The sequence below is a fragment of the Naegleria lovaniensis genome, assembly GCF_003324165.1.
Source record: "Naegleria lovaniensis strain ATCC 30569 chromosome Unknown tig057, whole genome shotgun sequence".
Taxonomy (NCBI): domain Eukaryota; phylum Heterolobosea; class Eutetramitea; order Acrasida; family Naegleriidae; genus Naegleria; species Naegleria lovaniensis.
In genome coordinates, this window is record NW_025407879.1 from 64,048 (window position 1) to 76,924 (window position 12,877).

Sequence of the window (12,877 nt, forward strand, 5' to 3'; positions counted from 1 at the left end):
AAGCCCCTTCCCCCAATATTTCAAATTCATCCCAACATCCTCTCACTCATATCTATACACCAGTAGAAATGTTGTAACAAAATCAGATTACAGAAATTCAAAATTGTAGATCTTTTCCTATTAGGTCCTTTGTTGCTGTTAACCTTTTGGAATTCCCTTCTCTTCACCTCTCACATTTTTTAACGTGATCATGTCACTCAAAAAAAACTTCAGAATTGTTTCTTCTACATGTTGTCCAAACCTCACCACACTAACCAAAAATCAAAGCTCCCACAACTCATACCAGAGCTTTGCGAAAGGGAGTATTGTAAATTTGCTGGATGTTTAAAGCAACATTATCGTGGCTCACGACACGCATGCTTGAATGGTGGGAATTGCTTCAACTTGTCTTGTACTTTTGATCATTGTACCGAAAGCAACCCTCACTTTTGGAGTGTAGCCCAACGTCAAGCCATATCAAAGCAGCAGTTGAGCTTGATCCCTCCTCTTGTGGACAGGCCATCAGGAAGCTCACAGCCCGAAGAAAGATCGAAAGTGAGCAGTAGTGGTATGAAGCCATCTCCTTCTGCAGAGACGTTGGAGAAGTTGCCAAAACTCATTTCAACTCCATGCAAAAAGGGAGATGACTGTCGTGACACTGAATGTATCTATTTTCACAAACACAGACCAAAATGTTTACATGCAGAGAAATGTTGGAAGAATACATGCACCTTTGATCACAGCTCCTTCACCAATCCAAGCACTCTCAACTCGAGACAACAAAAGCTTTTGAAATGGAAAATGCATCTATTCAAACAGAATAGTTTGTTTGCAGGAGGTGATTGCGGATCAAGCTCAGATGAAGAAGAGGATGACAATCGTTCCACTTCAAGCGTCGGCAGCACTGCACACTTTGACGTTGATACGGAATTTTCAGAAAAGAGTGATAGCATCTCCGAGGTTTTTGATTTGGACGATCGAGACCCGTTATTGGATTTCTCTCAACTTCAAGAAACCTTTATTCTTGATACTCTCCAAAAACAAGCTCCATCCTTGAGCAAAAAACAACTTGAGGAGTATGCCAACAAAGTACAGTTGTCTATCAGTGAGCACTTTATGGAGAGACAAGAGGGCATTATGAAGAAAATGTTGGAAAATACCAGAACATTGGGCTTTGGAGAAGAATATATGGCAATTCGCAAGGCACTTATGGAAGAAAAGAACCTCCTTCACAAACAAAAGAAAAGCTTTGATTGTAGAATGAGAGAATTGGAAGAGAAAAGAGCTTACTGCTCCAATTATTCATTACTTTACCAAGCATATGAGCGAGAATTCAAGAGAGCCAAAGCACTTCTGCCTTTCTATGGCTTTAGAGACGAAATACTTCAAGCGATTGCTGATAACGACATTGTCTTAATTCAAGGTCAAACTGGAAGTGGAAAATCCACTCAAATTCCACAATTCTTGTTAGAGAGTGGTTATTTTGGAAGAAAAATTGCATGTACTCAACCAAGAAGAGTTGCCACCACCACATTGGCTGATCGAATTAGTGATGAAATGAACTGTAATGGAACTCCGCTCATTGCAGCAAAAGGAGCACGTAATTATCAACATGGTGGCAAAACCAAGCTCATCTTGCTGACAGATCGTTCATTGTTGAACGAATTTTGTAAGGACAGAAATTTGAAAAAGTACGGCTGTATTATGATCGATGAAGCACACGAAAGAACAGTATTTACTGATATCTTGCTCGCAGAATTGAAAGCACTTGTGAAACGAAGAAGAGAATCAGGAGCTCCATTGAAATTGATCATCAGTTCTGCGACAATGGACGAGGACTTGTTTTCCTCATACTTTGAAAAGTGTCCTGTCATCAAGGTTCCTGGTCAAATGTATCCTGTCAAAGTCCACTGGGAAAAATCTCAATCCAACTATGTCAACCAAGCTGTTAATAAGGTGCTATATATTTTGTTGAATCATCGACAAGTTAAAAGCGACGCTTTGAAAGGTTCCATTTTAGTGTTTTTGACAAATCCTGAAGAAATTGAACAAGCATGTAAGAAATTAAAACATGCACTGAAAGCAAAGCATAACGACTATGAAATCCTTCCCTTGCATGGAAAACTGAGCCCTGAAGCACAGCAACAAGTGTTACGTGAATCTACAAAGGTGAAAATCATTTTTGCAAGCAATATTGCAGAGACATCGGTCACCATTAAGGGTCTCACCACAGTTATAGATACCGGACGTGTAAAAGAGAGAAGTTTTGATCAAAATAGAAACATCTCCCTGCTGAAAGTGAATTTTATCAGTCAAAGTTCTTCATTGCAAAGAAAAGGAAGAGCAGGTAGAACACAACAAGGTGAATGTTTCAATTTATACGATTACTCGGAATTTTTGCAGTTTAATATCTCACAACCTGCCGATATTTTCAAAACTCATTTGGGAACAGTTATTCTTCAAATTTTAACTTGTCACTCCAAATTCCACAGCAACGACCTTATCCACTATGACCTGATTGAAAAACCATCACCTAGTGCTCTCAACAGCCAACTCAACAAGCTTCTTGCTTTGGGATTTGTGAAAGCAGAGTCCGGAAATTTCATTTCCATCACTGAGGATGGTAAATATGCCTCTCAGCTCTTCATGGACCCCTATGCCTCAAGAATGATTATCGAAGGAGTGAAATCAGGTATTTCAAAAGAAATCATAGGTGTTGCTTCCATGATGTCTGTTTCAGGAATGATTTTCTTAAAAGGAACCGATACTAAATCGAAAGAAAATGTTTTAACCAGCAAGGTCTCTCTTTCTAAGAGTGAAGGTGACTTGTACTCATTGTATTCTCTTTACAAGCAATTCTCAACATTGAAGCCTGTGAAAGTGCAAAAAGAATGGTGCTCTCAAAACAGCTTAAATTGGGTAGCATTCAAAATTGCGGAAAGTACTTTCAAGGAACTATCTAGAAATGTTAAATCTTGCAACATTACATCGTTGCCACCCAACGTTTCCCTTAATGATGACCAAAAGAAGCAATTCATCCTTAAATGCATTATTTCAGGATTTAATGCAAACATTGCCTATTACGATGGTACAAGAAAAGACCGTTCGCTTATTTACAAACTTATAGAGCTGAATCAAGAAGCATGTTTACATCCGTCCTCTGTTGTTTTTTCTGAAGACAAACCTCCAGAGTTCATTTTATTCTACGAACTTGTTAGAACAGAGAAGCTGTATGTCAAGAATGTGACTCCAGTAGATATTGATACCATATGTCAATACAACAAAACCCTAGACAAAACCAAAATCGTGAGACAAGTGAAAAAATTTGTTGAAAAGCAAATTCCTAAAGCTTGTATTGATGTGCTACAAAGTAGAGAGGGAGAAATGTTGGAAGATCTTGAAAGAGCTACAGGTTGTGTAATCGAGATCGACGAGACGACCAATTGCTTGAAATACGAAGTTTCTCAAGAACAAGAAGCTGCCAGTATGAAAATTGTGAACGAAATAGTCAAAAAAGCTTGTCACAAAGTTGAAAAGCATTTATTTGAATTTGTTCCAAGCAAGCAAAACACTGTACGAGTTGTGATTGGAAGTGGCCTTGAAGTTTTTCATGTTCTTACGAAACACCAGTACATTAGACTTAATTTCAGAACTACTACCATTGCGGATAGCTCATTGAGGCAACAGTTTGAAAGGTTTGGAGAAATTTGGGACTTTGAAATTTATCCCAACCGTACATCTCAGCAAAAGATTGAAGGATATGTGATTTACACTAAATGGGAACATGCTGAAGCTGCTTTCGAACAGTTAAAGGACTTAAACAACGATTTGCAACTCTTTCCAACTTCCACCTGTGGAGCAGCCTCTCTCATTGACGAAGTTCCTTCTCTCATTGCCACATGGTACTTGTCGCACTCGAAAGGAACTGCCCGAATTCAGTTTCCCAATTCCTTCCTGTTGAGAGAGGCAAAAAAAGCGTTAAAGGTTCCAGGTGCTCTTCCAATGCTAGCACGAATTGAAAAAAACGAAACGAAACAAAATGAAATCGAGCTCTCGAACTTGGGACGTGAAATGGACGAAGAAAAATTGCGTCAACTTTTTGGAAGATATGGAATTTATCCATCCAAAGTGGATGTGTCACGTGATGAGATTGATCCAAATTCTTATACTGAACAAACACAAGTACAAACCGTTCTTGTGCAGTCGTTATTTACACAATATGGTAATTTGGATTTTGTGGACATCTTTCCTCCAAAACCAGCCAAAAAGAACTGCAAAGTTTTGGTCAAGTATAATTCCCAAACAAGCGCCTCTGAAGCTCTTCAACAGTTGAACGGAAGTCCTTTTGGATGCGGAAAACTTAGCATTTCATACAATGTGCACGAAAAGATTTATTTACCACTTGCGGTATTTGAAATTTTCAAGAACGACATCTATAATTCCATCCATATTGTCCAAACACAATTCCATTGTAAGGCAGTTTTCAAACGCATGAAGCATGACAAAAAGAAAAATAGTAGTGAATTTGGTAATACTGGTTTCGTACAAGTTTTTGCGAACAATGACATGAAACAATTCGAGAAGGCGAAAGCGTTCCTTAGAACGAGTCTTCAGTGCACCACCCTGTCATTGTCTTTTGTTCAATTCAAGGATTTTGAAAAAAAGAAAGAAAAATTTAAAAACGAACTCAAAGACAAGGTCTATCTCTCAGCAGATGCTCGTACGAAACAAGTGAAAATTTATGGAAAGGAACAAGATCGTGAACAAGTGAAGCAAGATATCATGCAAGCGATTAAGAACGATAGTAAGAGATACATTTCTGTCAAGTCCCTTAAAAAAGTGGTTCCAATGCTAAGTCAGTTGAAGAAGGATTTTAAAGGCGACATTTATATGGACGATATTAGGTCGAAAAAACTGATCATTATTTCAACAGACACTGAATATGAAAAACTCAAGCAGAGAATTCAACAGATTGAAAACGATGGTAACGAGACTAGCTGTGAACATGAATGTAGTATTTGCTGTTCCGAAATTGAACAAGGGCAAACGCTTGTGTGTGGCCATCCGTTCTGTGTCACTTGTTTTGCAATTCAACTCGATGGATTCGATATTGAATCGAAGTCTATTATTTGTAACGAATGTAATTGCAAAGTTCCAGTTCTTGAAATTCTCAGCACCTACAAGAATAATGTTCATTTATTCAAGGAAAAGTGTGAAATTCTCCTTAACAAGTATTTGCTTATGAACAAGTTGAAATGGCAATATTGTGATGTGTGCAATCAGTTGTGCCGAATGATTACCCCATCTTCGTATGAGTGTTTGAATTGTGACATGGTTTATTGTGTCAAATGCAAGAAGAGAAGCCATGAAGGAGTCTCGTGTGACCATGAAGAGAACTTGTTTCAACAATACCTGGCCAGCTTTACCAAAAAGTGTCCAAAATGTACAAGTCCCATTGAGAAAAATGGAGGATGTAATCACATGACTTGTTCTTCGTGCAACAATCACTTTTGTTGGCTTTGCGGATATAGTGCTACGAGTGCGAGCCCAATTTATATGCATCAAAGCTCTTGCCCAGGTGATAAAACGTTCTAATCGGTGGTTTATTGCCAACTCGTTCAGTATTAGTTCTCCATCTTGTCCATTTCAATAAACAGAAAACCGTGTCACAGGTTCTTGATGTTTTCAAATTCTTAGAAGCAACAATCACAACTTTTTGAAGTAGTTTTTGTAAATTATTAAAAATCGAATAGTTGCAACGAGCATTAAACTTACTCAAATGGGCACAAGTCTGTATTTCCTCCTTTTCCAATTTTCAATTCATCAGTTGAATAAACTGCCAATCCATCAATGGTTTTTCTTCCAGATCGTTTCTTTTGATTTGCAAATTCTTCATTGCTCTCAAATAAATCGTCAGATGTAGAGGATGACGACGAAGCAGCAGATGCCTTTTTAGCTTGTTTTAATTTCTTCTTGTTTTCCAAAATTTCATTCTTCACAGATTCAAAAATGTCATCAATTTTTGCAGGTTCTAATGATTCCTCTTCCTCCGATTCTTCTTGTTCTTCTTCTTTTGGATATTTCTTTTTTCTATTTAAAATATTGGAAATTTCATCACCATGTATTGCTGGTTTTGTTATTGATTTTGATGCTTTCGAATTGTCATTATTTTTCAATGATGAAGAGGACTTGATCGGAGTAGATGATGTTTCTGATGGCTTCTTTTTCTTTACACTGACATTATTTCCATGTGCAAGAGAAGAAGCAATCGGAGGATTATTTGCTTTCGTCATCTTGTTTTGTTTTTCTACTTTTTTAATTTTATCCATCATGGATGATCCCGATGACGCCGTCTTTTGTGAAGTGTTTTGTTTGACCATTTTTTTTCAAATTAAATTTTGAATTGGACAAGCACTCTTAAAGTTTGCGAAATAGAGAGCAGTTCACTCCAGTTAAAATTTGCATTGTAATTTCCAAAAGAACCAGCTAAAAAAATGTCTGGAAGATGGATTTGAACCATCGACCTACGAGTTGGAGTCGACGCTCTCCCATACTGAGCTATTCCAAACAAAAAAGATTGAGTGCCCGTTGAGTTCAACGCAGTCTTCGATGGAATCGTAAAGCCAACCTCGAGCAATACAGGAAATGAACAAACAAAATTTACGCCATCACGATGGCACCAACAACACACACCAACATTTCGCAAATTAGCAACCCCGAAATAGAACACGCTGGTGATGATTCATCAGTGCAAGGAAAGAGAAAGCTGGATGCTACAAACCGCACTTCCTTACACGATGATGAAGAAAGTCCAATGGAGACTAACACGAAGAAACAAAAGCAAACTCTATTCATCAACACAACCAATATTTCAAGCTCTCGTATTAATGATTCTGATGTATCAATGGGTACTATAACCTCCTCATCATCAGAAACAACCACTATTGTTGAAGAATTTAATCGTACATCATCCTCAGGATCAACCATCGTTAACAATGATGTAAAACTTCGTGATGATATCAACAATCAACAACCAGCAATAGCAATTCTCTCGTTCCACAATTACAAGAAATGGAACTCTGAAGAGGTTGCTTTTACATTGGTTTTGGATGATGTGGTTGGTGGAGCATCATTATCCGTTGCTGATGTTAAACCTTTATGTGATGCCGATTTCAAAGGGACCTCTCTTGCCAATATTGTACAGGATATCAATAGACACAACGTTGACTCGGCTATTAAAAGCATGACTGAAAGCAATGATTTTACTCAAGTCTCCGAAAGTACTTGCAAGTCCGTTGTGCATTGGGTAAACAATACATTAATGCCCAAGCTTTTTGGATTGTGGGACAAAGATCAAACAAAGTCGGCACTCTGCAAACATAAATTAATAGGAGGTGCTGGATTATGTGAGAATCAAGTTCAGCCTTTATATGAGGCAGGGTTTAATGGAACAGTATTATCTAGGATTGTTTATGAATTGGAGAAGAATGAAAGGGATGGTAACGCTTTGACTGATGTTGAGGTAGTGAACAACATTCTTGCAATGGAAATCGATTCATCTACTCGCACAGTATTAGTGGACTGGGTAAAGTTTGAACTGATTGCAAAAAACAAGATACAGGTACCATTGGCTAAGCCAAGCGTTTCAAATGTTAAATATTTTGCATGTAACAAAAGATATACTATTGACCACAATGAAATAGTTCACTCAACACGAAAGAAGATACAACAATTTATTCAACAATTCACAACAACATCACCAAAAGATATCTCTAACATTGAATCCATCCCAAATATTTTACTCAGCAGTTTTGGAGCAAATTTTACCTTTGTGGATAGAGAAGAAAGTACCAAGATTATTTTCAACAATTTTAAGCAATATTCGTCGCGAATTGATCAACAAGGGGAAAATTTAAATTTAGACAAAACGAATATCACACTTCCATTCATTGCAGCAGCTCCAGGTGTTGGTAAATCAAAACTACTGAAAGAGATTGGATTGAATTTATATCGTAAACATTTTAGAGAACAGGTGACTTGCTATCCTTTATTTGTTTCTTTTGGAAACGGTACTTCTATCACTGCAACAGAAAAAGACAAACAAATAGACATCACTCAATCATTTATTATTAGAGTTATATTTTCATTCATATGTCATATCAATGGAAAAAAAGAGGATTTCCCGGCCATTGTAAGAAATTGGGTTGCTACTTTTGAAAATCGAATCATAGATCTGAATGAGGTATTGGATGTTATTACCAATTTATTGGGGAAGGATAATATTGATTTCTTTATTGCGATCGATGAGGCTCATCAAATAGATAATCGTACTCAAAATCAACACAATCCCTTGCGTTCACTTTTTATATATTTGGGCCATTTACTACAAATCCCACCAAAACCCTACAATTTATTACAAAACCCACAACAACCCAACTACATGAGATTATTTCCTTTATTTGCCGGTACATATCATACAGTTTTACTTACAAGCTTGATTTGTAGTACTTACACTCCACTTTTTGTTCCAGTTAATGCATTACTATCTTCTCTGAACATTGTTACGATTATTGATAATTTATCGAACACTCATCCTAAACTGAGGAATTGGAGGACCAATGTTGAGTTTAGACATTACTTGAGACTCTTTTCTGGATTTCCAAGAGGTTTAGAATATTATCTTGAGCAATATATAACTCAACCAGAATATACATCACGGACTGCATTTGAAACTTCAGCATATAATTTGAGCCAGAAATACTTTTTCTGCATTTCTAACAGTATTGGTCATGTTTTGGTATCCCATATTTTAACACGACAAAATGTACTCAAAAACAGCAATATTATCAGCTCTGTTGATTTGACTTTCTCTGACGCTGAAAATTTGGGCTTTATCATGTTGGACCTTGTTCAACAAGGTTTGCCATATTTTACCTGTACCTATCCTCCAGTATTGATGCACCAGATGATTGATCAGCAATTACGACCACATTTTGAAAAATTATTTTTTTCTACTGAAAGAACAATGTATGAATTTTCTTGGGAAGACCATGTTTATGATTATCTTTATTTATTTTTTAGTTTGCTTTCAAATACATCAGACCTATCATTGAGCAATCTATTCCCATTTGCTTTAATGTCAGAGAAAACTGCTAAACTCACATTGGAACAAATACCAAACTGTAAACAATGTACGGCTAAACATCAAATTCAAGGTACCTTGAATGAGAAAATTGATACCACTAGTGGTCTGTTGGATATAACAACGGTTATAGATTGTACAATCATCAAAAACGCAGACTCTGCTCAAGCTGGGGATATTTTAATAATTGGTTTAAAATTGAAAGACTCACCCAACGATATTCTAGTTTTTCATATTCAATGCAAATGGGCTGACTCTGAAAAATCTAGTGAAACATTCAAAAATATTTCTACTGAAATAGAAAAGAATGAGAAATTGTGCTTTGATACGAAATCAAAAAAGACGACAAATATTACAGTCATAATGAGTGGTAAACCCATTCCAGACCTTCCTAACAACATTCCAGACAATGTAATGATCATTAACAAAACTAACTTTGCAAAATATTTTGGGATTTTTGCAGATAGCATGAAGTTCTTTTGTAGCAAACAAATTCTTCACATTAATGAGGTGAATGAGTTAGAGTTACAATGCTTTCCTAGAATAGGTGAACAAATGGCAAAATGTGTGATGAAATCACGACCATCCGAAGGTTTTAAAGACCACGCAGATATGCAGAACAAAATACGTACTCAGGTTTCAAATATTGAAATTGCAACAAAATTGATCAACATACTTAACGAAACTGAAATAATTTTCTAGAACTGACAAAGATTGCGAATGAGACATGAATATGCGGAGCTTTCTCTCTTATCGCCGAATTTATAACCAGAAACGAAATCCATTTCATGAAAGCTCCAAGGATTTTTGCTACAATAATCATCCTGTACCACATGTGAAAATTACTGTCTTTAATTGAAAATTTTGTTAAGCATGTATAACTTTCAATTAAAAGCTCTGACAGTGTTATCTAATCAATCGTGTTATTTTAGGTGAGTTAATGGGACATGTATAAAACATATGTGAATCATTGTACAAGTTAGGAAAAATTTTATTGTTGCATCGACAAGTAATTTTCACTCTCAGAGTTTTTGTATTCCTCAATCAAGCCAGTGATGACTTCAGTACAATCATCAAATTCTCCTTCATAAAATGGTTCAGAGAAATTATTCATGAAGGCCTTTCGTTCGTATTGCTTTTGGAAATTTTTCATAATGTTTTGACAGAGTCCTGCAATGCTCGTGTGATTGGCCATCATCAAACCACTGACACGATTTTGTGTTTGAATGTACGGCGATTTCTTACTGAGTACGACCTGTATGGAAGATGGTCCCCAAGGTATAAAGTTAGCTAAATTTTTCTTTCGTATCAAGCTTAATGATTTGTGCACTTGGGTTGGATCAACCTCTCCCTGTATAATATTGAGAATGGAAATGTAGCAGCCCTTCTTTGTGTTCGTGCTGACCATGATATTCTTGGGATTGAGGAGTCGTCTCATCACATCAAGAACACTTGTTTTTTGAATTTTAGCTTGATTATCAACCACACTGAGTGGAGTGTAACTGGTCATTAAAAAGTGACATCTTGGAGTTGGCACCAGAGATGCAATAAGTCCTACCAAGTCGTTATTCATATATCCTGGATATCTTAGAGTTGTGGTCGTGGCTGCCATCACTGTAGATACTAGACTGTTAATATTATCCACACTAGGGTTTGCAATTTTTAGTCTTTCCGTAGCAATGTGATTGAGAGCTGTATTATCCAAAACGACAACCGAATCTGCGTTAAGAATTAATCGTTTCAGTGCCAACATTGAGTTATAAGGTTGTACCACCACATCACTCACACCTTGATTCGATGGAAATACAGAATACGTTTGAATGAGTTTTTTAGGATATCGATCATTAAGTTTTTCCAAAACGTACGAGCCCAAACCACTTCCTGTACCTCCAGCAATCGAGTGCAGCAATACAAAGCCTTCCATGGAATCGCTATTATCAGCCTCTCGATCAATAATATCCATTAATTCTTCGTGATATTTTTCCGCTAACTGAAATCCACAAGACCAACTATTACCAGCACCTCCACCATCACCCGGCAAGTAAATATTCTCGGGATTGAACAAGTTCTTTAATTGAGGATTTTTCTGAATACCATCAATGACTCTAGGTTCCAAATCGACCAGAACTGAACGTGGAATAAAATGTTCATCATCGGCCTGATAGAAGAATACATCTTTACGATCACCGGCTCCTTGTACTGCAAAATCTTCTAGAATGCCTTCGGGACCAATTCCATGTTCTGCACATAATCGTTTCCTAGCATGTTGTGGGTCCGTGATAAATTCATGTGTGAAGGAGTACAAGTATCATGAAGAAGCGTCATCATCATCACGGATAACAACAGACAATATATTTCCATAAAAGAATTTGTGTATTTCGTGAAGTACATGATTATCAATCATACAGTGTATCAAAGAGAATGATTCTTTCTACCATAATAACCAAATGAAAAGACAACCTACCAAAACTCGGCTCCGATTTGATTTCCACATTGACCTGCTTGCAAGGTGATAATTTCACGTGGCATGTTTTGTGTTTGACTTTTTTTTAGAAAAGTTTTGGCGCACACAAACATACAACAGAGCCTTTGAAAAAACAAAGCCTTAATGGTTCTTCTGACACGATGCAGTTTGCATGAAATGTAAATTAAAAGATCTTCTCAAGAGTGAAAACAATATTAGAAAATCAAAGTGCAAACAAATACTTCATCTTCCCAAAACAATTCAGCAACTCAAAGAGCAGTCAGCGCTCAAAAATTACTGACACCCAACAACAGAAAAAGAGATTATTGTTCATATGAAGGGCAAGACTGAACGATGTGTCAAATTTCCACAATATCAAAATTCATTAAGAAATTGTTGTTCACAATCTGCACAGTTTAAACTGATTGATGATGAATATCAATAAAAACGCATCCTTACAAAGAAGTGAGTTCTGTGGCTGGATTATCAATGTCCTTACTTGTGACTCGTGTTGTTTCGGAAAATCCCTCTTCCACTCTTGTCCACTCTGACTGATTCGAATAAAAATCATCAAAAGGATCAGCATTTGTCAATTGATCTTTGGATTTGTAATAAACTTTCGATTCAATCACATAAATATTGGAATTGGTCACAATATATGGATACACGACATCACTATTTCCAACAGTTGAATATAACTTTTCAATCTTCTCATCCATGACGAATTTCATGACACAAATTCCAACATGCCAACATTCTTGCGTTGCTTTAAATCGAATCAAAACAGAGGCACCATGATGTGTTGCATCAGGATTTTCACTCAACCCACTCAGAATGGCATAATTATCATATCCAATAAAGACCTCGAAAGGTGTTTCCGATTGTTTAATTTCCTTGATGAGTGCATACCATGATGGACGGGAATCTCCTGGACATAAATGATAGAGACCTTGACGAACAATCATTGGACCATTCTCAACCAATGTCATTTCTTGCCGAATGAGACAAGATGAAGTAGTAGCAGCAGATGATGCAATACTTGTTTTGGCATAGGCCGATTCATAAATATTCACTTGTTCGGAATTAGGCCCAATAATTTCCACAAGGAAGGGACAACCACCATTATCATGAGTAACATAAAAAGTCGAGTTGGAAAACTTCCTGTCCGAAATGGGTATTTCTGTATAGATGAATGGATCCAGCCGGCGACGTGGTTGGAATGGAGTGGTGGCTTGAAGTTGCGGCATTTTTTGTTTGTAATCATGAAAGTTGTGAACATCTTTGGGAAATTA

The 12,877-nt window shown here is 36.9% G+C and overlaps 5 protein-coding genes across 5 annotated transcripts; 2 read left to right on the forward strand and 3 right to left on the reverse strand.

Moving 5' to 3' along the window:
* Positions 1–228: 228 nt before the first annotated feature.
* C9374_012282 (uncharacterized protein) lies at positions 229–5,574 on the forward strand (the record flags this gene model as incomplete). Its single annotated transcript, XM_044688031.1, has 1 exon — positions 229–5,574. The coding sequence occupies one exon, from the start codon at positions 229–231 to the stop codon at positions 5,572–5,574; it is 5,346 nt and encodes a 1,781-aa protein (XP_044542467.1).
* Positions 5,575–5,672: 98 nt separating this feature from the next.
* On the reverse strand, positions 5,673–6,359 carry C9374_012283 (uncharacterized protein; the record flags this gene model as incomplete). Its single annotated transcript, XM_044688032.1, has 2 exons — positions 5,673–5,691; positions 5,755–6,359. 2 exons carry the CDS (start codon positions 6,357–6,359, stop codon positions 5,673–5,675), a joined length of 624 nt encoding a protein of 207 aa, XP_044542468.1.
* Positions 6,360–6,652: 293 nt separating this feature from the next.
* C9374_012284 (uncharacterized protein) lies at positions 6,653–9,823 on the forward strand (the record flags this gene model as incomplete). The annotated part of the gene is made up of 1 exon (XM_044688033.1): positions 6,653–9,823. The coding sequence occupies one exon, from the start codon at positions 6,653–6,655 to the stop codon at positions 9,821–9,823; it is 3,171 nt and encodes a 1,056-aa protein (XP_044542469.1).
* A 289-nt stretch (positions 9,824–10,112) lies between these two features.
* Positions 10,113–11,650, reverse strand: C9374_012285 (uncharacterized protein; the record flags this gene model as incomplete). Its single annotated transcript, XM_044688034.1, has 2 exons — positions 10,113–11,379; positions 11,586–11,650. 2 exons carry the CDS (start codon positions 11,648–11,650, stop codon positions 10,113–10,115), a joined length of 1,332 nt encoding a protein of 443 aa, XP_044542470.1.
* A 390-nt stretch (positions 11,651–12,040) lies between these two features.
* Positions 12,041–12,832, reverse strand: C9374_012286 (uncharacterized protein; the record flags this gene model as incomplete). The annotated part of the gene is made up of 1 exon (XM_044688035.1): positions 12,041–12,832. One exon carries the CDS (start codon positions 12,830–12,832, stop codon positions 12,041–12,043), a length of 792 nt encoding a protein of 263 aa, XP_044542471.1.
* Positions 12,833–12,877: the final 45 nt, after the last annotated feature.